Here is a 26,765-nt window from a genome sequence, read left to right on the forward strand (position 1 = left end):
CCTCATCAGGATTCAAACCAGTGCCCTGTGCAATGCCAAGCAGTTTGCCAAACACCTGACCTATAAGATCTTTCATTTTACTCTTCCCTTTAAAAATGCATCTCACCATGAGCTTTGATCTCAGATCCAGAAAAACAATACGCCTTCTCTGAAGAAAGTTTGTATAGAATCTGAGAGCTCAGTTCATGTGATATAAGCAATTATTGTCCAGTCGAAATCATTCAGAGTCTCCATGGGAAACTTGACGTTGAGGTGGAAGTTGCAAGTGGCCCACAGGGTCTGACAGCAGCAGCATATCCATCCACCTGTTCAGATTTCAGTCACAAGAGGTTTTGAGGGTGGTTGCGGTCCTTGGGGACATCGATGAAGGTGGTGGAGAAGAAAAAAGAGGCATTTTCTCACACAGGTGTTGGTAAAGATGTAAATGAGCCCAAAAACAGGTGCACAGATATAAACTCATTACCAGGGTTTTTACCCTTAAACTGTAGTTTTACTCTACAGATAAACTTGAGAAACTCTTTTCCTCACTACTAGCAGTGAATGAGTGCAGCAAATGCTGCCATGATGGATCAAGATGATAAATCAATTAATTTATCATGGAGGAAAAAAAAGAAATACAGGTACATCAAGTTGGAAAAACCTCTAAACTCCAGAACTAAGGTATAAGTTTCCCCTAAACAGGATTCTGATGAACTCTGGTACAAATCATATAAAAAATGTGACCGGATCACACAAGTCCCTTTGAACATAAAAATTCCATCTGAATTCACTGAACAGCAGTTTGGACATAATTTGAAGAGGAATGAACAAGAGCCTGAAAAATTCAACACACGGTAACCAGCAGGGGGCAGCACATACTTTTAAAACACCCCCTCCATATCTGCAGGCACTCTGTTTTCCACTTCACCCTCAGAAGGACTCCCCTTTACATGAATATTATGTATTTTATAATGCCCCCTTTACTTTGATGTCAACATGCATCTTCTGTTAGAATCTGCTCATTAAATACCATCCTATCAAAGATGAGCATTTGACTGCACCTGATGAAACCCTCCACCTTTAGGCCGCATCATCACCTCTATGAAAAAGCTGTCATCGTCTAGAGGTCATGAACAAAGATGGATGTGGTATTTATAGGTTTTGGTGGTGTGGATGAATGAATGGAAGAAATTGGATTCTTGCTTTTACAATGGCAGTCAGAGGGGGGCAGAAGAAATCAATAGTTGCCATCAGAGGTCCAGATCAATCCTCTTTGTGAGGTCAGATCGCAGTGATTTCCCTCACGCCTTCACAGCAGGGTTGCCGGGACTAATACTGCAAACTGTGTCATGCTAAAAACAACATGTATACTTGGAGATTGTCTGCAGCGTCAACACTGAAAGCAGCAATGTGAGTGTAACAGAGAGACAGAGAGATCCAAGGACAGACGGCACTGAGGGGAGGGGAGAAAACACGCTCACACGGACTCAGTCACACCTTCCCCACAGCCTTTCACAGCCTCTGTCAGAGACTGAGCTGATCTCAGTGAGGAAGATGCATGTATACATCAGAGGAGCACTGAGGACTGGACCATAGCTTCAAATACTGCAGAGACAGATACATGAGAGAGCAGTGGAAGCCCTGAGGGGAGGACAGAAGTGTTTCAGACAGGAAGAGGCAACATCTGCAGGTTTATTCCGCTGCGAAGGACCTTAAAGAGGATCTTTACAGCAACCTTAAGAACAGCTGCCTTTCTGGGGGATTCTCCTCCTCTCCGCACACGGACATCCACTCTGTGCTGCTGCTGTGTACAGCTTTAGAAACGACTGCCTTACAATCCGAGACCATGAGTGAGGCAAAGAAAGGTGAACTAGCCATCCGGGATAAAGCCATCCTGCACCAGCAGAGACGTCTGAAACAAGCCACCCAGTTCACACACAAGGACTCAGCTGACCTCCTGCCCCTGGATGGGCTCAAGAGACTCGGCACGTCCAAAGACTTGGTGAGTGGACTTTGAGAGAATCCAAAAGAGTGCTTGAGAATTTATATTTAACCAAACTGGAAAGGCTGTTGTTGTGTGTGATACCAGAGATGGATAGAAATGAAAAACTAAAACTGAACTGCTTCTGGAAGTATTGTTGGATCGACAGGGAACATTTAGAAAAAAAGAGATAGACCAAGAAGGTCGTGTTTTTTATTCAATGCATTTTTCTAAATTTCCAAATGCAAATGCCTTCTTTCTAAGTTTACATATTTTCCTTGTTCACAGATGTAGTTTCTTACTCAACCCACTCAGTCCTCCGTAGACATTAAAAAAGGCTCCCAAGTTCCTGTGAATTACTTTGATGTTTGAATTCGCCAGAGTTTACCTATAGTTGTCTCATTGCTACTTGGATGATCAGTGTTTTCTGTATTGTTGACTATTCATCGGATCAACTGTCAAGAAATAGTTAAATGTAAATCTAAGAGTTCCAAAAATCAAACAAGCTGTGAAAAAAACAAAAGGCAGTGATCTATAAACCTTTTTAACCCAATATTCAATCAACAGCTGTAGAAAGACATGACAATGTTGAAACTGTAATAAAGAAAAATACATTCTAATCCCCCCCGTTTGCATTCGCATGTGGACAATGGGCCCAAACGCAAAGCAAAATACTAAATTAATGTTTGTAGTTAACTCTTTTCTTTAACAAAACTAACTCGATAAGTGACCAGGGTCTTGAGGTGTAGTTGGGTAGAGGACAGTGGGAACCTTGGAGTTGCTTCTCTGCTCTTTATGGATGATGTGGTTCTGTTGGCCTCTTCAAGCCATGATCTTCAGCGCACACTGGAGTGGTTCGCAGCCAAGTGTGAATTGACCGAAAGTCAGCCCCTGCAAGCCTGAGGCTTGGTTTGCAACTAGAAAAAGGGGGAGTGCTCCCTCGGTTTGAGGATGGCTCCATGCCTCAGGAGGAGGAGTTTCTTGGGATCGTGTTCACGAGTGATGGAAAATTGGAGCGAGAGACTGACAGATTGGGGCTTTCTCTGTTGTGATGAGGGCACAGCGCCGGTCTGTGGTAAAGACAGATGAGCTGAAAGTCTAAGCTTTCTATTTACTGATCCATTTACAGTCACCTATGGTCGCGTGGTTTAGGTGGTGATCAAAAGAATGAGGCCACGAATGCAAGCAGCTGAAATTAGTTTTCTTCTGAGGTTGTCGGTTTGTTGAATTATTTCTTATATATATTACATATATACAATATATACATATCCTGCAATGTCTTAATGGTGCCTCAACAGATGTGCAAGTTACTCAAGCCATGTGCACTAATCCATTCCCATCACAGATGCACCGTGCACTGATAACAAGCAGGGTGGTTCCTCTCCTCTTTAGAATCGAGGATGTGGCATCCATGATTCCCAAAAAGAGTCTCAGATTCAGATTGTGGAAAAGTTTTACATTTCACTTAGTCCATCTTAAAGGCCAAATGAGTGTGGCTGCCTGTCCGGATTTCTTTTCTTTGCATTGCAGAGTTTTCATTTTTATCTGTGGATGTCGTGTTGAAGTGTTTTCATCAGCAGTGCTTATCTGAAATGCCACTGAGCCCATGCAGGGATTTCCACCTCAGAATCATGTCTGTTTTTCATGCAGTGCTACCAGATCTATGATTCTGCAACTTTTCCTCCCTCGCCTTTATCAGACATATTAGTTTTAACATTAATTAATAATGATCTTTGTTCAGTTTTAATTAAAATGTAGACTTCAAATGTGTTGCAAGTTATACAAACACAGTTTGCGAGTCTGCTTATATTTACATTTTATAAAGCGTGCCATCTCTACAGGGCTGTACGTTTCTAACAATGTTGTGTTTTATTTAAGAGTACACTCAGTTTTTAACTATATAAAAAGATAAAAAAGATAAAGGTCATAAGCTTGTGCACCGTTTTAATACATTAACCCATTACTCTGTTATGTGAACTGTGTGCAGCTTTGAATCATCAGAGTCATGAAAGATTCAGAGTCTTGCCCACAGAGGAGAGAATGTCAAAGCCGATTACAGCTCACTGTGCACACACTCACAAACACACACATACATTTCAGGGCTGAGCTATAGGTTGAAACACAGCTCTGCATGTAAAAAGAAACGTGTCCAACCACTTTACTTCCTCTACCCCCCAAAAGACTCCTAAAGCAAAGCGGTTATGTAGACTCTGGAGGAACCCTCTATATTAATTCTGACAATTTATGATTCCTGTGACGGAGTTCTGGTTTGATGGCTGCTTCCCAGATTCCCTAGAGCTCTTCAACAACCTCAATATAATCGCTCTGGCATCGGGAAGCAGCACTGGCAGCGCTCTGTGCTCTGTGACAATCCCACTGCGATGCATTTGTGTCTGCCAGATTTTAAAACCCACATTTGGTAGAAAATGTCCTTCCCTCCCCTTTTTAATCTACTCTGTGACCGCACTACATTTATTCTGATCTAATGATAGATTTGTTTTCATTTCCAGTGTTTCTGAGGTAGACATATCATTTCATAGTGCTGTGATGATAAGCAGGTGTTACTTAAGAGAACGAAATGTCAGCATATCTTAAGAAATTTTGATTTGATTGCAATTGAATGAAGATGAATACATATATACATATACTGTAGCTTAAAAAAGGCATCCACAAAGACACGGATAAAAGCATGAATTTAAAGAAGAGATGATCTACAAAGAAATGCAAAATAGCTTCACGGATATGGAAAACAACTAAGGCGAGACACAAAATGGTTTTAAAGAGACATGCCTCTAAACATCCACAACTTCAATTCCAAACAAGTTGGGACACTGTGTAAAATGTAAATATAAACAGAACACAGTGATGAGTATATATTTTTTTACAACAGAACATAGAAAACATTGAAATGTTGAAAGTGAAACATTTTACTATTTCACCTTAAGCAACTGGAAACTGAGGAGAGCAGTTGCTGGACCTTTGGGAAAGGAATGTTGTCCCATTCTGGTTTGATATAGAATTCCATCTGCTCAACAGTCCTGGGTCTTCTTCATCATACTTTGTTTCATGATGCACCAAATGTTTTGAGTCGGTGAAAGGTCTGGACTGCAGGCACTATGAAGCCATGCTGTTATAATCGATGCAGTATGTGGTTTAGCATTGTCTTGCTGACACATGCAAGGACTTCACTGAAAAAGATGTCATCTGAATGGGAGCATTGCTCTCAGACCTGTATATACTTTTCAGCACTGATGGTGCCTTTCCAGATGCTGGAAACACCATCACAGATGCAGCCTTTTGAACCGAGTTCTAGTAACAAGCTGGTCCTTCTCCTCTTTAGTCTGGCATCCATGATTTCCAGAGAAAATCTCAAATTTGGATTAATTTGGCCACAGAGCAGTTTTCCACTTTGCCTCAATCCATTTTTAACGAGTTTTTGACAAACATACAACCTTGTCTCCATTAGTGGAGCTGAGTTGAAAACTGTGAGATTCCTGGGAATCAAGATCACAGAGAACTCACTCCACATCTCCACTATGCTTTAGAAACCTCAGAAACAAACTTCAGAAGTAAGAATAATGTTGCTATAAACTTTGAAAAAGGAGTAACAGAGAGCATACAAACTGGCATGGAAGCCCAACATATCTACCACAGATATCACCAATGATATCTGGCAAGTGCTACAGAAATAACCACCTCCATGCAGGTTCTGGCTGCACAGTGATAATCAGATCAACTTGTTTCGTGTGTGAACAAACTGTACACTCCAGGTGGTTCTGCAGAAAGTTAGATGATATCTTACAGGATAGAAGATTGCCGGGTGATATGTGAATGCTATCTGGTTCTTAAAGACTCCGCTGTGTTTCCAGCTGGCTCAGCTTGCTCCACACGGAGAGGCGAGAAGGGAAAAAAGATTAAAGTCCTACATTCAGAGCAGTTATTTTCATTTTTGCCCATCACACCCCCCTTGGCCATGTGTTGTATGTTTATTAAACAAAGTGAACATAGAAAAATATACTCCCATTTGGTCTGTAATTCACAGCATGCTCACATTAGCCATGGGCTCGGAGCACCACTGTGCTGCAACGAGCTGCAAACATGGCTGCAAACTCTCGTGCTTTTAGTCTCTCGGGGAGCACAGATTAGTTTAATACAAGCACACATATAGACACAAAACTAAAAATCTAAGACCCTCCAAAACACCATTAGATTAATGGACCTTAATGTACAAGTCACCTATTGGCAGTCTGATTTAACATCTACTGCAGGGGCTTGAAAACCTTCTATTCATAACACCAATTATCTCTTCTTTTAAGACAGATTGAAGTTCCTTCTTATCAAAAAAAAAAAAACATCTGTGACACAGACACGGCCACAGGGAGCTTATTGATAAGGCATTCACAACAAGTGGTTTTCTATTAGAATAGCTCAGGAAAATTGATGAAGAAGCTAGGCCTCTGCCATGCCTGAAAGTCCCGTCGACAAAAAAAATTAATTTGGACTCTGCAACAGATGGACTGTAAATGAGAAGAAAGCATGATGTGCTTCTGAGATGGCACACAGGCAGAAGATGAGATCATCTGGGTACAGCTGTTGGAGCCTTTTGTTTGTCAGCAGACGGTCTGTAAATCATTCTGTCCGCTCAGCTTTTCTAGTTTTTCTTGTCAAAGAGCTCAAGAGTAGAAGTGTGTCTTTGACAGCCGATAATCGTTTGGATTTCTTATTGTCTAATTCAATTAAAATGCAAATATTGTGCATTAGAGTGGTCACTTTCAGTGTAAGTCTATTGGGATTGGTGCTGTTCAGGAGAATGTGGATCATATATATTTTCTGTATGTATATATATATATATATATGTATATATATATATATATATATATACACAATCCATTTGAAGAGAACGTAGCAATAATTTAGCTAGTCCATCTACTAGTTTACAAGTGTCTTTGTGTTTCACATTTTTAATATTGTCTGGCTTTTTGGCTTGCTTTTGGGATGTTTTGTGCTTCTTGGTGTTTGCTTTAACTCTGCTTGTTCTGTGCCTCTGTGGGTAAAACCTGTTAAAAAAATTTAAAAAATGATGCATCTGTGAACTCAACCAACTATCACACATAAAGATTATTCTATGTTATTCCCCTTTGATAACTGATTCAATAATTGATATCATATTTCTTCCCTTCTGTTCACCCAGTCCTGCCTCCCACCTTGAAAACCCCTTTTTCAGATATTTTAATGCGTGCTCTGCTGTTACTCACTGCTCTGACATAAAGTATACAACACTGGTCCGTAATGTTAGATCTTTTGGCCGTAACCTCGTTTTTTTCCCTGTTCATTCCTGCTGGCTGTCTTGTCCTGTATGCTGCGTAAGTCAGCAGCAGAGCAGTTACGTAAGAGCTTGTTTTGCTGCTCTTTAGCCCGCGGTGCTCTCACTCTCAGCAGCACCATTACTCCAGCCATGCTCTGCTGTGAAGTCGGGGGAGCGGTGAATATGAAAAGGGCAAAAATCAACCACTCTAACACAAGAGCAATGGAGAGGAAGGAATGAGATGACAGTATAGATGGGGTCAGAGAGAACGTATGGTGTCGTGTGACTGTTTTATGCAACACAATGTAAATAATGTAGACCTGAGCATGGATGCATCCAACACCTGAGTCCAGTGTGACCCAAGCTATTGTATAACCACAGTGTGACCTTGATGTTCACTACTGTACACACCCACTTGTTAAAGCTTCTCCATTGTGAGTAAGAAATGATATGCGCTAGAATTTTCTGTATTTATGCATAAGTGAGTTAAAACATATATATTTACAAAAGCCTTGAAAGTAGAGGAAGTTGAAAAATAAATTTGTGTAAATAAACCCAAATAGAGAAATTAGATTAAAATATACTATACAGTGAGGAAAATATTTGCAGTGACCCCTTTTCTTGTTAAACGTTTGGTAACCCATCAGTCCTGCACACATGAAGGACTTTTAGTCCATTTATCTCTGAGATATTCATCATTCTTTAACCTTTCTTTGGTGGAACTACTTGTGCGCATTTGTGTCATTGTCTTGCTGCACAACTAACTTTCTGTTGAGATTCAGTTCATGGACAGTAGCCTAGGCATTTTCTTTTCAAATCTACTGGTACAATTCATAATTCATAGCCCCATCAGTGACGGTAAGCCATCCTGGTCAAGAAGCAGCAAAATAAGCCCAAAGAAAGATGCTGCCATGTTTCAAAGATTGGACGAGAGTCTTATGCTAGAAAGCAGAGCTGTACTTTTTCATAAAGACCGCCTCTGCCAAGCCAAAATATACAGTATATATTCATATCTTGGTCTCCTTTTTCCCAAAAACACGTATCCATCAATTTTCTAGTTTGTGCATGTCATATTTAACAGATGGTAGTTGCCTCCCTGTAGCTGAGCCATTGACATTAACATTAGTTGAGACAAGCCTCTAGTTTTTTAGAAAATAACCAGTTCTTATGTGACCTCGCAGATAATTACACGTCTTGTTCTTGGAGTGATATTTTGGCAGCTACTCCAGTGAAAGGAAACAATAGTCTTTAATATAACAAGCGATGTGTCAACATTCGGTCGGACTGTTGATCGATGGGGTTCAAAATCAGTAGAGATGATATTCCAGCCACATGAGCAACTCCCTTTCAGAGGTCTTAATATATCTCCTTTGTTCGAACCTTGATACACTTAAACAAACATGTTGTCTGGTCTTTGAATAAAACAGAGCACACACACAGCTGATTGTCATCCCACTCGCTCCAATTTTACTGTCAAGTGTAGTCCTTGTAAAGAGGCAAAAGCCAGCCCACGCGAACAAAAATGAGTAGGACTTTTTATAGATTTTTACACTTTTGATTCAGCTTTTCTTATTCGTATCTGCAAAATGGGAATCACAAACGGAATAGAAAACCATTGCTATTTTTGACTAAAATTAGGTGCCTGCCCATATTTCAGCCCACCAGCAAAAGCTAGTAATGAGTACCGGCCACAAGCAACTGGTACCCTGTCCCCACGACACCCAGCTGACCTTTCTTTGCAGAATAAGATAACTTCTTACTTCATTAGTTCTTCACAGTGCATTTAAAATTGCTGCAAAGCCCCGTCCCACAGGTTGTTAGGATTGATTACTCAAATCTTATAGCAGAAAAAACTGAACAAACGTTTCTAAAACTTAAAGGTGTCAAACCAGAAATCCTTACCCCAGTGTTGGCTGATTTGGCTCATGATATATCTTGTGGCACATAAAAAAACCCATCTTATTGAAAAATTCTTTCACTGGTTTTGAAATTGTAAAACATTACAATCAGACTTTCCTAAGCATGAGAAATCATCCTTTAAACTTTTTTATTGAAGCAGTTCTCACACATTGTTTTCCTCTGTTGCTATCAAAGCTTGTCTTGGTTCCTTGCAGCTCAGCTGTCTGTTTGCTCATGCTATGTGTGTTTGTGTGGGAGAGCCTGTCACCAGCTGCCTCTGAAGATGATCAAAGGCTACAGGTCTGAGCTCGGACGTAGAAGTGTCATCATTTAAAGACCTTAAAAAAACAGGGTGTAGAGGTGCTATTCCTGTAGTCGCAGCAGGGTTTTGCCAACTTCCTGATCTGCAGTTTTTTCGAGAAGTTGAGAATTTGCTTGAGCAGCTGGTGTGCAGCAAATCTCTGTCTGGATTAGGATTTCAAATTCATATACATTTCCACTCGCTCTCTGAATTCAACTGTTTGTTTTCCCTCAAGGGTAAAGACGCACTAAAGAAGTGAAGAGCAAACTCAATAGTGTCACACAGAGCGACTGTATAACCTCTCGTGAATTAACCTCTTCCTGCACCAAAACACACTGCGTTAAATCGGTTCAGATGGAGGCTTTATTATTAGCTCCAGGACAATTAGGAACCTGTCTCTGTCATCTGGAGCTGTGGATGGGCGGTAACGCTCCCTCAGCTGCTCCCTGAGTGCTGTGTAGGAAGACAGGAGGCTAAAAATACGGGACCAGAGCAAACCAAACAAGACAAAAACAATTTGTTGGGTATCGCACAATGTGACATATGTTTGTGTGCACGCACCTTATATGCATCTGACCCAAGGACCCAAGAAGTGCCAAATGACAAATGACTTTACTGTAACAAAGATATAAATTTAGCCTCCAGAAACATCCTGTGAAAACTTAAGTCTGACACCAATGGTCGCAGGCGTCACTCGCTAGACAGAGGAAGTGGTCATGAATAATACAAATTCAGTGTAAACAGCCTCTAAAGTAGGCTGCTGGAGGACTGAGAGGAATCTGGACTGAAAGGACAGATGGATGTAAAGAAATCTAAACAACTTCTGGTGAATAAAATATTTAAAATGAAATGCATCTGTGAAAAAGACTCAGGATGGAATTGAATTTAAACGACAACAAGATAATTAACAAATACACCCTGAGAAGAACAAAATCTGTCGTTTATTTGGTCATTGTAGTTGTGGCTGCCAGTTATTTTCCATGCAAGATTGTCAGGACAAATGAAGAGACAGAGAGTCGTGTCATAAAGTAGAAGAAATAGATGTGAACAAAGAACAAAGAGGAAATGATGCAGGCAGCAGATGTGTAGCTGTTGGAGCCCCCTGGTTGGTGTGACAGGAAATCAGCCACTGGAGACGTCGATCAGAATGAGAAAGAGGACATTAGAAAGTTCATATAACCAGCTGGATGAGAGAGATGAGGCTGTTGCAGTTAGATAATTAGTCCACATGGCAATCAGTCTCTAATCTGACTCACAGAGGGAGAAATAGAGGAAAGAAACTGCGCCAAAGAGACAGAGAAGAGGAGGAGGTCTGGTGTCACACATTAACAGTCTTTCTGACCCACTGGCAGGAGACCGGTTTGGACTGGCTGATGCTCAGAGGTCACAACAAGACCCACATCAGCTAAATCAGCAACACAACACGTATGAATGGTCACAAGGGAACATTGTGTCCATGAGACAGTGGAGCAGTTTCAGCCTGAATTATTCCCACTTTTACAGACGACACACAATATTTTCATTTGAGTACTTCAGTCATTGTGAGTAACATAATGAGAAATCAAAACAAAACAACAGCTTATTTCAGTCATGTTTACCGCTGGTTTATAAGTAAGATCAGATGTATGCACTTTATTGTCCGCTGATCTGGAAATTTATGTTGCCTCACAAGCTCCTACAGGACATGCAGCTACATATACAAAATGATGCATTGGCTTAAAATCATAAATTTCAGAACTTTAATAACATCTGTTTATACACTCGCCTCTAAATTGTCCCTCGGAGTGAGTGTGAGCGTGCATGGTTGTGTGTCGCGTTTGTCTCCGTGTGGCCCTGTGATGGATTGGCGACCTGTCCAGGCTGTACCCTGCCTCTCGTCCAATGACAGCTGTGACAGCCAATAAACAACACCCCCGTGACCCTAAATTGGATTAAGCAAGTATAGAAAATGGATGGATGGATGTTTACACACACAACCTGTCACGGTACTGTCATCTGCTGATTGACAAGTGTAATAGAATAAGAAAAAAAGTTTTTATTTCTTCCAACATTCAAGCACCCAAACGAGCATCCCAGAAGGCAAAAGTTGATACACCCCGTATAGGTCATGATTGGAATCCAACACTGTCATTAACCAGTCTGATGGTGCTATTAGAGCAAGTAATTAAAGAGTTTTCCACAGAATGACCTATCAAATTAAAGTAGACTCTGAGGAGGCGTAGATTGAGATTCAAATGAGCTGAGAGGCTGCTGAGTCAAACTGACCCTCCATATTGGAACACACTCAGAGTCAGAATTTCCTTACTTACTCCAAATGAGTTTCCTTATTAAATGTATTTAATATATTATATATATATATATATTCTCTGCTGTACCTTACTACAAACAAAGTCCACATTGTGGATACAGGATAGTACACCAGTCACATACATACCAAGGTGTTTAAAATAAATTTAAACTTATATATATTTGTATTTGTTTTCCATTAGCAGATGAGATGTTTATCTTGCCTGGGTTTATTACCTTGAGAGGCAGCTGGATTCTCTAGATTTTCAAACTCACAGCCATGAGAGAAACTATCTCTGTTTGTGGATGAGGCCGAGTTTGTTTTGGACAAATCTGCAAAATGTTTAAGGTGGGACGACAGTCGTCAATGGCAACTCGCACACAATTTTTAGACCAAAACGTATTAGTTCAAACAGGATTTTTAAATGCAGGTACACCCAGTAAAACAAGCCGATTATATACTTTCCAATTGCCAGAAGTAATTTGGTTACCCTTGGTAGTCGTGGAACTTCAATATTTAAGAACCAGTCAAGTAGTCAAACAACCTCTACCTTGCATTTCTGACAAGAAACACTTACTCATATAATTAGGGTAGTTTATTATTTTTGACTATGGATGTCAGCCTTCACAGTGGGAAGGAGATGGCATTTTCCCATAAGTTAAAGTTTTTATAGAGCTAGCTTGGAACAAGAGCTTAACTTAGAACCAGTTCTTTGTTTTTTGACCACCAAAGCATTGGCTCTAGCGCCACAAAATTGTTGCTACAGCAGCACTATCTGCCTTTGCTGGGTCAGAGCAAAGAACTGCTTAGGTAGAGGGGTGAGGTCTGGGCTATGGAGACCAAGTGCTAGATTATTCTTCAAGATTGAAGATTCTTGAAGAATTACAGGTCTCAGGGTGTTAGTGAAAAACAGCTTCTATTGGACTTCCTTTTCCTGCCTGGGGTTGCAGTAATTAGTAGTGCGAGCTGCATGACACAGACATCCAAGCCAGGCTGGTTTGTCCTGCTGTGATGTGATTAGAACTCCACACCAAAGGTGAAAATTTGATAAAGCTGTTAATAAACCTGCAACATTGCTCTATTTTTTCACTTCAATGTATCTTAGAACATCATCACTGTAATCAAAATGTAATAAATGCAAGACTTTTCCAAATCAAAATCTATTATGATAGAAACAATCTTGTTCCAACTCGACAACCTTCAAGCCAACACTGTTAGTTAGATTTCATACAAGAACTTTGCCTCAAGCACTTCAAAGCTGAAATTATATCTAAATGGCATTGTAAAAACACAACAAATCCTTTTAGTGTGATCACTCTGGATACACATTACTGACAAATGAAAAAAAATTAACTTAAATATAATTAGCGCAATCATCTAGCAATAACTATTTGGGCACATTAGCTTGGTGGAGGTAATGGTTTTGATTTGAATCATAATAAAAAAAACTGTAATATCTGCATACTAATCTTTTAAACTCAGATTGCAAAAGGAGACATTGATGGTTCGTTCTAAGAAAAGAGAGGTGATGGTTTAGTAATTCTCTGTTAATCATGAGCTTTCTTTAGCCGTCACATTATCTATGACACATTTTGCAATCTGAGATAATTACTGTTCAAAATTATATTGTCTGACATCTTCTTTAGCACAAAAGTGACCAGATTACACCTCTCTTGTTCCAATTGTTCCGGAAAACAAAATTACTGTCAAATGAAGCGGAGCAGCGGGACGCAAAGCGTATAAAAGATCAATTCTATGGGTTGCTGCCTGCTGTTTTTGGCAGATTTCATGGCATTAAACCCACAAGGAGGCCATATGATTGATGCCAGTTTACATACTCTCAGTCTGTCAACAAGCCGTCAGTGGAAGGAGGTGAGAAATGCTCTGAAACCTTGAGATGCATCATGGGGGAGGACTATTTTCACACATTACAGTTTGTGAAGAGACTCTCCTCAGCTTGGACAAAGTGTGCAATATGACAGACTCAGAGTCTGACACTATGGGACCCCATCAGATCGCAAAGTTAAAGTGTCGAAAATGCAAAGCAGTTGATAAAAAGCTAATATAGATAGTTAATTTGGAGGGTAGTGATCCTTTAAAAGTTGTGTATTCATGTTTTTATGATGCACTGGAAGATGAAACCAGGAAGAATAGTGTTGACAGGGACTATTTTGTATTTTTTTCACTTTAAATTGGTTTATATTTTGCTTTTAACTAATTTACTGATATAACTGAAATTCCTATAAATCCTCTATTAAAAATCCTTCCAATGTACTCGTATGATAATCACAAAATGTCAGAATAATATGAATCGATACATAGGTTTTAATCGGAGAATAGCTCTCATCTATTCTGTTAAATTCGAGGAAAACTGGTGAAATAAAATGCAAATGAATGTAGTCTTCATTAACTACCAATATGCAAATGATAATTGATTCCTCGTGACAAACAGCAGGTGATTTCAATTCTACATCTGGAACCAATAAATCAACACAGAGTAAGAGGACAGAATGAGATAAGAACAACTGATGATGCTGATGATCATCATTTTGAGAGTAGCAGTTAAGTTTGTCACATGTATTAAACTGAGACACACTATTTTTTTGCCTCAGTGTTATATTTAACCAGGTGGAGGTGAAAGGACATGAGATTGGTACATCAGAATTTATAAACGAGACAATAGTATGCTTTGAATGAAGAAGGTTGAGAAGCTGACAAAAATAATTTATTGAAGAAGTTAACAGCAGGTGTTCAGTCTGTTTGGGTTTGTTCAGGTTGACTGCATTTATTGTCAGGCTTAGTAGTCCTCAGGTGTATTTGGGTCAGGGTTAGCTGTGCTTGGGTCTTCCTTGAGTCTCTTTGTGTTTGAAAGCTAATGTATGAGCATTGGATTTAAGCAGCTTTTTCATGCATCCGTTTCAGAGCGGATTCATTTTGGGTGTGCAGACCTCTTCTTCGTGTCATCCCTTCAACTCTGAAATGTGTTGAAAGAGGAAGCACAGATTAAATGCACTGGTAAAATGGAACTTTTCCTGTACGCTCCTGAACTATTATGTAGGCGACATCCAATCCTGCCTGTAAGAGTGCAGCTGCGGAGTTGATTTGCTCTATAGCTGACTCCACAGCAGTCAGGGCCATCCATCAGAAGGTAAATGGCGACACTAATAGCCAAAACTGTGTTCTGTCAGATTACGTTTCTACTTCTGTGGAGTCTGATGAGAACATTTAACCTGATTTAATAAGCATTTTCATTAAAATGATATTTTCTGTGCTTTGACTGACTCACATGATGTTTTAGCTCTTAGCTTTGGGGCATTTTTGTCTAAGAGGATAACTGCTGTTAAGGTGATTAGACTTATCCTTTTATGTTTGCCAGCTTTTAAATTTGCCATTTCCATCATTGTGTTACACAGTCTTTATTTGTGCTTTTAAATGGTCTGTAAGGTTACGTCCCTCTCTTATCATCAACATAAGATATATTAGAATTATGCCAGTGAAGTGGCCAGTTTGACACACCTAAAGGAAACTATGAGTGCAGATATCTCACACTTTGAGATTTTTGAACAATTAAAGCAGACATTGTCAAGAGTGGGGCTTTTCGTACAGAAGGTGACAAGAAACGAAAAACTATTTTGTTTGTTTGTTTTTCTAAATGCTTTTTTTAAAAAGGTGCTTTAAAGTGGTGCTTTGTGAAGTATTACCTGGTGTAGACAGCAGTCAGAGCATTCTCGGTTTGGAGAAACTGGGGAATTCTGACAGGAAGCTAAAATAAGAGTTACTAAGAATGAAGAAACAGAGGAGCAAATTTTCTGCTATTGACACAACTCAAAACTAAAAAATCCACAACCATTAAAGGGAATGAGGTACATAGAGAATTTTACACCACGTCACTTTAGCACCATACATTGTTCAGCTGAAGAATGTCTGTGGTATTGCATGACACTGCTGATCAGGCGTAGGACAGTGCAGCAATAACATGTAGAAATATGCATGTTCTTCGTATTAGAAAAAAACTGTCAAAGTAAACAACTGTATGATGAGATGTGAGTTTCATTCAGATGGCAAACATTTGCTCATCTCTGGCCCTCTTCGAACTAGCTGTTAGCTTAGTACTTCATACAGTTCCATTACAAAACATTTATAAAATGGAAACTGAATCAGTGCATTCAGTAGAAGGCACAAATACTCTTTTGATTTGTATTGATTGCAAAAAGTATGGTGAAAGAGACATATTACTGTAATTGTTGAAAGGTCACTTTATTATGTAGAGTTGTGAGTTGCAATCTTGGCCATAATGCAAGATGAAAAGTTAAAAGAGATGAGTGAAAAGAGAATGGAAGGAAAACAAGTAGAGGAGTAAAAGGAGGGAAAGAACATTAATAGAAATATTGACTGCAGACTGTACACAACAAAAAAAATATCAGATAACAAAGTAAGAGGAGAGAAGACAGGGGAAGAAAAGAAATGGAAAGGAATTACACAAATTGTAAAGAATTTTGGAAAAGAGGATTAGAAAACTGACATGTAATGAAATCAAAAAAGTAATCCTAAGGAACTGAGAGGAGCAAAGGAACAAAAAGAAAAACTGATGAAAAAAAAACAGGAATAATAAGAGAGGAGGAAATCAGAGAAAAATATTGTAAAGAGGGAGGTGCGAGGTAAGGAAATAAATTACATAAAATAATAAGAACAAGAGAGAAAGAGAAGAAGAAGCCATCATCACTGCCTGCTCAGACTCAGCTGGAGTTCACACAGGAGGCTGAGCTGAACTCAGTGACACAGAGTGGCAAATATTAGATTGAAGTGTTGATGTTTTGCAGTTTGGTAGTGAAGGCCAGACTGACAGACACACAACTGTGAATATGAACAATCTACCACAGAAACCTAACCTTCTTCACTGTTCTCAATAACCTATTCAAGGTGAATATATGTTCTTTCTCTGACTCTTCAGTGATCTGTAGGGTGCTGGATTGAGGTTCACATTCGTGTATGGACATGTATGTCATGTCAAAGTGCCACTAAAACACACTTCCTGTACAAACAGGGGGAAGCCACAGGGCCAGGCATGAGATGATGTTATTACAGTCACGTTGAGATCATACAGCATCATCTCTTGGGCTGTGATGCTTTTTCTTATTTATTTTTCCATTTCCATGTGCTTTCCGGTCGATGAAATCAACTCCATCTTCATTCAAATTCAAGTCAGGAATGTTCTAACAGCACAATCTATCATTGCCACCGGTATGTTAATCAGAGCAGTGATGACCATCATTGTGTAAGAAAATTGGAAAGACAATAGCAGGGTCAATATTTTCTATGACATTATGTCTGTATAAGCTGTCTCTTGAGAGGGATAAAAGCCTCAGTTAAAGCTACTCAACCAGTCCTTCATAGTCCTTCATTTTCTGTCAGTTCTGTTAAAAGTGCTATTTGAGATATTTGTTTTGTGAGATGAGGGAGCTCCTACAAGATGAAGTGCCTCAAAATTACATCAGCTACAACAACATTTCGATGGCTGTTTTCCCCAGAAAGAACGTGGTGAAATGGACAAACAAACTCAACACTTTTTGCATTAAGAATAAGGGTTAAGATGTAATGGGGTGAACAACGGGTTGTGGAGACGGTGCATTTGAGAGCAACAGGAAGGGCAGATGTTGACAAGCGTTAGAAGGCTGGCATTCACCCAAGCTCCTTCAGCTGTGTCATTGTGGTTATATAAATGCCACTGATGGCTACTAAAGCAGTTACTCAGTCCTTTGGAAGGGTTTCCACTAAATCTAGACCCAATTTATTCCTAACATGTGGACCTACCTGTTTGTTTTACAAAGGCAAGGTGCACTTTTGCAATTGTGGTTTATAGAGTGGTAGTTATCCAGCCCCTCAACTATGATGTTTATGGCCAAGGTTTAAGATTGGGGCTTGGTCATCACATAGTTCTCACTGGAAAAAATGTTGTTGTAGTAAATATATTGACCTAGGTTTTTAGATTGTTTTAATGATGCATGTGATCAAACATCACTTAACATCCCTATTGATTTCAGTGTTCAGAAAACCAAGAAAAGAAAGAAAAAGCCCTTTGTTTTACTAATACAGGAACTCTGCTGGTGTTGTGTGACCTGCTGTTTTCAAAGCCTGAAAGTCTGTAAAAAGACTCTGGTGGAACTGCAACAAGATTATGGAGGAACAGGCAGCTTAAATACAATTTTCTAATATGACCCAGACAGCATTTACTGGCACATGTTGTTGCCAGTGACTGAACAGTGGAAATTCAACATTAATTCAGCATTTCACAAAATCAACCCAGTAGCTCTGAATGTAAGTGTACAGTAAAATGTTTACATACAGTGTAAAACCCCTAAAAAGTGTAACTTTGAACTGAAATTCACGTTTTGACAACAGAACCTTAATTTCAACTAGTTTGGATTGCTTCAAAATTTTTCCCAGAAGCATAAGTTTGTAGTTAAAATTTCTGTCTTCATGGACAGGAGAGGGAGAGAAGCTATGTGAGTGTAAACCTGTAGAAGATTTCAATGTTCTCTTGTGAGTAAAATATTGGTTTACGAGATTAGAAAATGATTGCAGTCTATTTTCATTTACATTTTCTTAAGCATCCCAAATATTTTAAAGTTGAGATTGAACTAATAGTGACTCACTTTCCCTTTTGAAGAGGGATGAAGAGGAATGTTATCTATTTTTTCAAACCCACCCTCTTCAGCTGCTGCACCTTTCTGTCTTTTCTCATGTGCAGGAAATAGGCTTGTTATTGCTAGCTCTTCCATTACAAACCACATCACACTTTATGTACCTACATTCAATATAGAGCAGCGCTGAAGACTCAGCTGAAGAGAAATCCAATTTGATGTCGCTCAGTACTGGGTATGAGATTAAGTTTATATGACTTCAGGGATGAAATCAGTTTGACTTGAGCTGTAAAGTCAGTATTTTTCTTTGAATTACAACCTACTGTGTTGATAACCTTGTATAGATGGCTGATTTAGAATCAGACTCTTCTGGTTCTACGTTTGGTAATACCTACATACACACTTTTAATGAAACACAAATTTAAACAAACAGGGATAAATATGCTTTACAACTGTGGTAAGATGATAATGATGCGGATTGTCTATAGACACAAGACACGTTCCTTTTATAAAGAGACCTAGATACTGCATCTTATTTTCTTACATATTCTGTCACAAGCAATCTTTGACACAATCTGTTCAAGTCATTCTTCTTCAACTTATCACATAATGACCAACCAAATGACAAACCAAACACAGGTGAGGAGTCATCACCAAGCTGAAAACAGGTGTAAAAAAAAGGGGCAGGAAAGAAAAGATGAAATAGCAAATGATAATCCAAAATCATGAAGAAAACATGAGCATATGGTCTTGTGCTCCAACTGAAGTGGACTATGTGGCAAATTTAGGGTTATCCTCCTCACCAAATGTTTGTATGTAAAACGTTTGGAATAAAAACAGATTGGATAGTATCATGCAAAGTAACTGTATTTTTTTTTAATTATTAAATGTGTTGGAAAATGTAGGAGCTGGTAGATTTTATATACATTTTTATCAACTGTTTGGAAAATATATCAAAGAGGTTTTAAGAATAAGCTTTTAGCCTATGAGAAAATTCAGGGAAAGTTTAGTATTTGCTTAAAAATGTTAAAATCTGTTCATTTGAATAAAAGGATTAACAGGAGGAGGCATAATTGACAGACTTCACCAATTCCAAGTACATAATCCCAATTTTTGGTTTTAGTGCAAAATTTCAATACCTAATCTCTTCCACTTGATTGCATCGCTGGTTAAGCCTGCCATCTGAAATCAATTTTCTCTCTTTTTATAGCAACCACACAGCATTGTCCAGCGTCGCCTATTGGAGGGAAACATCACAAGGCTGCGTGGGGAGGCCCGGGACCCCAGCGGCAGGGTTCGCTCCCCGCTGGCTGACAGCAAGGAAGGAACCGTCGACGTTGAAGAGAGGAGCGAGAGTACAGCTGATGATTCAACAGAGGAGAGGGAGTCTCTGGAGGAAAGCGAACGCAGCCTACGATCAGATGAAGAGGACGATAACAGTGAAGCTGGAGCCAGGCAGACGGCTGAGAAGCCTGAGAGCACAGACAGCTCGTCCCTCCTCACAGCTTTAATTATTCAATGCAAGGTACTGCTCGCAACAGAACATACTCTGCCTGTCCGTGTTAACCCACATTCAACTGCATGCAAACTGAAAACAAGGGAAGATACAAAGGCAGCACCATTCTGCTCACATGACTCATCACTTAAAGCATGCTCTGCTTTCACTTTCCCTTTGGCAATGATCAAAAGCTTTTCAGGACCCAGCAGATGTCTGACAGCACCAGAACAACAGATAACAGTCACAGTGATTGAAAGTCCAACCACGGTGACGCGTCCACACTTATTTAGAGGCTTGAACCAAATTGTGTAGGTTTCAGGAAGAAAAGGACAAAAGTAAAAATAAGTGGGAAAAGCAACCAACAGATTCTTCCTCCATGTTGGACCAAGCTCAGCCCACTTTTACCCAACACTGGTCTCGTTAACCATTCAGGATTAATGTCAATTTTCTTCTAGTCTCCCAAAAAGCTTACTCTGTCACCTAGTTGTTTGGTAATATTAGTAACTAGCACAGAACTTTTACTTTATAGGTTGCATCTGGTGGTGAATTTCCCACAAAACTACATGGTAATCAATTGGGACACATCCCAAAGTCAGACTGACAGCTAAGAGGGTTGGGGGAACTTCCTAAGCTCTGACCACAAAATCCAACATGGCTGCCCTGAGCATAAAAAGTAGTGATAACTGCATTAATAAAATCTGCATTAGTTCTTCTGTCAATTTGTGTCTGAGTAAAACAGTTGCATGCAAAGTGTGGTTCAATCTCTAAAAGTGAACACATCGCTACGGTGTTTGTATGAGCAAAGTACAGCATGATGTGTTGTTATCAGCTTGTATTGCTGCTAATAGCTAGTATGATCAGTGAGCACAACACTAAAGAAACAATACTGATTTTCTGACTTGAAAATGGAACATGGCCAGAGTTCCACATTCTGAGGATAAAGTAATGCAGCATAAAGCCTGCTTTAGTCTTAAGGCTGCATGGACCACTAAGGTCTACAGCTTTAGGTGTTATACTGTAAGTCGTTCGTAAAGGATTGTTTGATTTTGTTGCCAGTTAGCTATGCCAGTCTCACATAATTCAAATTCAGCACATGCAAGAGTCAGAAATGAATAAATGTTTTCATCAGAGGACCATGGCACAACTTTGTGTTAATCAGTTTTATGTGACTGCTTAGGCATGTCCATGTGCCACTATGCTACAGTAGATATATGGATTATATTATTGTATGCTTATGCAGTTAATGGTACAAATGTTACACTAAATAGAGGATTATAAAATCAGGCAGAAGTATGGCATCTTCCATTACAGCCATGACATTGTGGGTCTTCCATGCTTCGTTTACTATTACAAACAGTACCCCGTTAATGTGGGAGACGAGACTCAAGAGTTTGCTGTTTGTGTGTTTATTACATTGCACTGATTTAGCAGACACTTTCAACCAAAAAAACAAACAAGTTAAGACCATAGAGTGGATCTTGCACTGAATAAGTTTGCGATAGGCTTCCAGTTTGAATATCTTTTGATAGTGGTCATTACAACTGAGCTCAATTATGGCTGGTGGAGAAAAAAGATTGATCTATACACGCCTGGTTAATATATATTGGCATGTTTTAGTCACGCACACAATCTGTGTGCACAAATTAAGTGTGAGTGATTTTGCTTCATAGAAGCAACTGCTACAGAGGTGTTTATGCCAAAAGGCAATGCTCCTCTCGGATCAATTAGCTGTCTGCTGTGTTTCCAGGTCACTGAATAGTATTGGCCTGGCTTGCTTGGAACCTTGGCTGAGGTAGTACCAAAACAGAAAGTATCAGTTGGTATCAGTTACGTGGTGCTACCAATAATGGAAAGAGAGAAAAATAAAAAAGAATCTGTACCACACAATACCATGTAATGGAAAAACGCCTATAGGTACAAACAGCAATTTAAACTGCCACAGTGATGAAGATGCATGAGAATCGACAGCTCCTTTTATAATAACCTATTCAGCAACTCACTTCTGTTGTGCAGTAGATTTGTAATGGTGTGGACTAGAATAAAGTACAGTGAAGGAAAACATACCTGAAAAAGGAGACTGCATGTGAGAGACTTCACACAATGTACTCCATTATCACCTTAACTCTCACTTCCTGTCAGCTCTCTGATCCAGAAAAGCTCTTAAATATTTATCTAAGAAAGGGTTTAATAAATAACTGTAAACTAAACTGGGTTATTAACTGGATAAGACAATGTTGTTTTTTCATAATGAACATTTTATGTAGTACCAACATTCTGTCTGAACTGATGCTGCATTCATGCTTTTAATTAACATACTGTGAACAGAGATGCATTAGTGGAAGCTCATTTGAACTGAATTCACCTGGAGATAATACTCACATCGATACTCCAATGACTAATGTATGCAGAAAGATCACATAAAATACTCACAACTGGTGATTCAGTTCTTCTTCGGCTGATTTCTAATGTCTAGTAAGCGAAGAAGGGTTAATAAATATCTGCTCAGAGTGACACCACTGACAGAAAACAAAAACTCAGACATCTAGTTTAATGATTTATTTTTCAAGAGAGGAGCTTTTCAAAAGTCTTTTAACAACTATCAAAACCATTCCCAGCATATTCTGACGAAGCTGAAAGCAGGTCTTCATGGACAAAAATGACCTGATAACAGTTTTCACAACTAATTAGTCACACTTTTGATCAGCCCAGTTAAGCGTTCTGAAAATGTAATTTAGTCATTTTTACGATATACTTTTTTTTTTTACCTTTGGTCGACGAAGTAAGTTAAAAGACCAACACCAGACAACAAAGTGATCCTAGTAACAAATACAGCCGCTTCAATCACATAGTTTAACTCAAGGGATTATTAGACAGGGAATTATAAACAAAACCTGAACAATTTAGCCAGCCTGTGAAATCTAGTTAAAAAACATACAGACAGCTTGACACGTCCAAAATGACTTTATATTTTATCTTTGAACAGGGGCTAATGGGGTAATATTTTGTAGCTGTGCAGGACTCAAAGGAGAGTGCAATTTTTTTTAAATTTCTATCTTTGAGAGAAATCAGTACTTAGATCAAACATTTTCTGTTCCCCGTGGCATTGAAATAGCACAGCTTCTGTGCATTCCCTGCATATGAAGATCAAAACCAGTAGTCCTCTTTTCCTGTGCATTCAGCATTTTCCTTTATCACTCAGGGCTTTACTGGGTTTTATCATCAACTTATTAAAAGCACAGTGTTCCTCAGTTACTCATTCAGCTGCTATTTTTAAAGTTCAGGGATAGAGAAGGATTTTTGTGCCACCAGGACTGAGACAAAAGAGCAGGTTTGTGTGCCTGCTGATAAGCCTGTGAGGACAAAGGGGGCTCGACAGGCAGCTCAGTTGGTGCTGAAAGAGGAAGATCAAAACAACGTAGATGGAAACTGATTGTACTTATTTAAGAAGAATATTTAATAAGAAGATGACCAGCAAAGAAGAGTACATCAATAAAATATTAGCAAGAAGGATCGGGAATAGTGTAAAACTCTTGCCTTAAATAAAAAGAAACAAATTCTGAGTTGTATTCAGTTCATTAGCTGTCTGTTTAATAAAGACTAAAGTTCAGGAAGTCACATTTACAGAGCCTTGCAGTGCTTAACAAGAATTTATTTTTGCTCAAGCTATAGTTTTGATTTTATCCTGGAAAAATCTCTAATTTATGCACAGTGTGGGGGTATTGACACCATACTGCTTATCCTGCATGCAGAGCAGCCATATGTCCGGTATATATTCCAAATTCTTACATCGTTTTCAATGTACAGCGACTTTGAGGATGCTGAATGGTGACAACCATTTCCACAGACCACTGCAGTCTGCTGAGATATAGAGAAAACATGTCTTTGTGACATGGAGTGCCCTGCAGGCAGCAGAGCGACTGTCAGATAAAGAGGAGAGCAAATGTTAGAAGAAATTAGGTCAAGCTGCCTGTTAGCCGTTGCTTGAAAAAACAGGAACAACTGTGACAGGCTAATAAAATCTACAAAGAGCATTAGATAGAATTTTTTATTTTTTTATCTTCTGGGTGTTAATGAGGAAACAATACTATTTTCATGTCCACATGTCTCATGTTCACAAAGTAAAAAGCTAAAATCATGACAGTTAGCTTAGGTTAGCATGAAGACTAGAAGATGATGGAAAGCATGCAGATTTTTGGGATTAAGTTTATACACAGAAAACCTGAGATTTTTAATATATTGCTGATAATGTTTGAATAAGCTTCAAATGTGTTAGTGCATGTTAGTGAATGAGTATTCTCGATTGTTTCTGATGTTTTGAGAAGTCGGACCTGATCGATGCTTTGTACCACAATGAAATGGTACAATACTTAGATATTTCATATTTTCCTCAGATATTTAAGTGTTGATACACTATATGGCCAAAAGTATTTGCTCATCTGCCATTACACACATATGAACTTGAGTGACATCCCTTAATCCATAGGGTTAAATATGACATTGGCTCAGCCTTTGCAGCTATAACAGCTTCAACTCTTCTCTCTCTACGTACTCTTCTAAGCTCTCTATGCACTGTTCTTGAGCTAATCTGAAGGCCACACAAAGTTTGGAGGTCTGTAGTGATTAACTCAGCAGAAAGTTGGTGACCTCTGCGCACTATGCGCCTCAGCATCCACTCTGTCATTTTACATGGCCTACCACTTCGTGGCTGACTTCCCAATCGCTTCTACTTTGTTATGATACCACGGACAGTTGACTGTGGAATATTTAGTAGCAAGGACATTTCTTCTTATCAGGGTACCACGCTGGAATTCACTGAGCTCCTGAGAGCAACCCATTGGCCTGAGGCCATGGAACTGATTGGAACACCCAAATTTAATTATTTGGATGGGTGAGTGAATACTTTGCAATGTAGTGTATAAGTAAGCTAGATGCCAATAGGTCTAGGAGACCTTTGAAGAAACCACATGTTGAGAAACAGGACCCAAACGTGTTGTTCTGCATGCACATCTAAGTATAAAAAGAAACTGGCTTCTTTTGTTTTTGTCTTAAATCTTTAGCATGTAATCTGTAGACCCTATGCACCGTATAATAGAATACTCTCCACTTATGACGATTGTCCCAAGCCTCACTGCCTCCAGCCTCTTTTGTTACTTTTGCTCCTTAGTACTGCAGATATCTGAACATCTGCCCAAAGAAACCCCCCTAACGCCTAAACCAAGAGACTAAAATCAAGTTAGAGTTAGAGTTAAATGCGACATCTGAAAATAGCATTAAAAAATATTGGGAGTACTCATAGTACCAAAAGGGAATTAAATCACAGCTGAAAACATGAACAAAAACTTAGTAACAGATCAGATGGGACACAAACCTCCATCTCCTGAATGGAAGTCCTGTGACATAAACCACCACCATCCCTCCAACATCTAAGCTAATGCTTTGGGTTTTATTATTAGCAGGTTGCAATGAAAACAGTAAGAAAGATGAAAATTGTTGAAAAAAAAAAAAAATCGACTTATCTGTCATTGCGACACAACACAGCATCTGATTCACTGGTATGAGAGAAATACTGATAACAGATACAGCCATGGCAAGGATTAGAATTTCACCTAAATTGAATTTAAGTGTATTAATGATAAAAAATAAACTACATATTGGGACAAAATCAAAACAATAATGAGTCTTTACCACCATGAATCTCATCATGCATGTTTTACTCTTCATTGTGCAGCTGTTTCAAAGTGTTAAATGTGTATATATGACTCGCTTAATATTTCATCCTCCAGTAAATCTGAAAAATCAAAGTGCACTCAACAAATTGAAGAATTAGCACCTTTAGTCAGCAACATGAGTCTCTATAAATTAAAATCCTACACAGATTCTTATAATTAGCGTCCAGCTGCTAAATCAAATGTCTGCCGCCACACAGAATAAATACAGATCAAGGCAAATTAAGCAACTCAAGGTTGGAGTCTGACTAATGGTGGTGGTGGTGGTGGGGGGGGGTTTGGTTTGGCAGTGTTATAAGCACTTGTTAAATGAATGGATTTGTTTGAAAGAAGAGAGATCAGTGTTTTTTAAAGGCTGCCCTGAGTTGTGCTCATATGCTGTCGTGACTAATCATTTTCCTTGCATGTGGCAGTGTCAGAGCGACATGGAAAATCACACTGTGTCACAAAAATCCCCCTTCTGTCTTTTCCACAGTGCTGCGAGACTGAAGTCAAGGCATCCATCAACACTGGTAGCCTACAAAATCACATCTCCACCTCCTGCTGCCAGAGGCTGGGGTAAGAAACACCATTAGACACATTTATTAAATATCACCTGCTATCTTTTAAAACTTCTAAGCTATTTACAATTAGGTTAACCAATTCAAAAGTAAAAAATGTAATGACAACAGCATATGAGCTGTTAAGAGAGTTTCTTGTAGGCTTGACCTCATCTTTATCTTTGAAAAATACATTCATTGGCAACTACAGCTGAGTCTTAGATCAGTGGATGCACATAGGATTAAGACTTAAAAATGTGGCATTTTGGCAGCTGTCAGAGTAACTAAACAGTAAAGTCTGCCAAAACTGGTGTACTGTTTATTCCTAATAAATTAAATCCTTGCTGCAGGACTTTCTGATTGACATTTTAATAAAAAAGGTTTGGCAGGTCATTAAAACTGAAATCTATTTCTATGTCAGCTACGGCAGCTACTCAAATCAAATATCCCGAATATCGAACATGCAGCTGGTGTGATTGCATGTGTGTCTGTGTGTTGTTAGACTGGTGCCTAGTCAGGACAGTTCATCATGCGGTGCGAGCAGCTCAGTGACAGGTCTGCAGCTGCAGTTGGGCATGCAGACTGTCCAGTGTTCAGCCTATGTGAAAG

General features: G+C 39.2%; 1 protein-coding gene across 1 annotated transcript in view; it reads left to right on the plus strand.

Annotated features, from left to right (window-relative positions):
* The first annotated feature begins 1,428 nt into the window (after nt 1-1,428).
* The window catches only part of nrip2 (nuclear receptor interacting protein 2), a 31,876-nt gene continuing 6,539 nt past the window's right edge, over nt 1,429-26,765 (plus strand). The window contains exons 1-4 of the mRNA XM_072377631.1: nt 1,429-1,981; nt 19,604-19,918; nt 26,093-26,175; nt 26,659-26,765. Coding sequence (XP_072233732.1) covers nt 1,826-1,981; nt 19,604-19,918; nt 26,093-26,175; nt 26,659-26,765 — 661 coding nt within the window. The 5' untranslated portion in view covers nt 1,429-1,825. The remainder of the gene's footprint in view (nt 1,982-19,603; nt 19,919-26,092; nt 26,176-26,658) is intronic.

Source organism: Leuresthes tenuis, unplaced genomic scaffold, assembly GCF_036924035.1.
Source record: "Leuresthes tenuis unplaced genomic scaffold, fLeuTen1.0.hap1 SCAF_23, whole genome shotgun sequence".
In the NCBI taxonomy this organism is placed as follows: domain Eukaryota; kingdom Metazoa; phylum Chordata; class Actinopteri; order Atheriniformes; family Atherinopsidae; genus Leuresthes; species Leuresthes tenuis.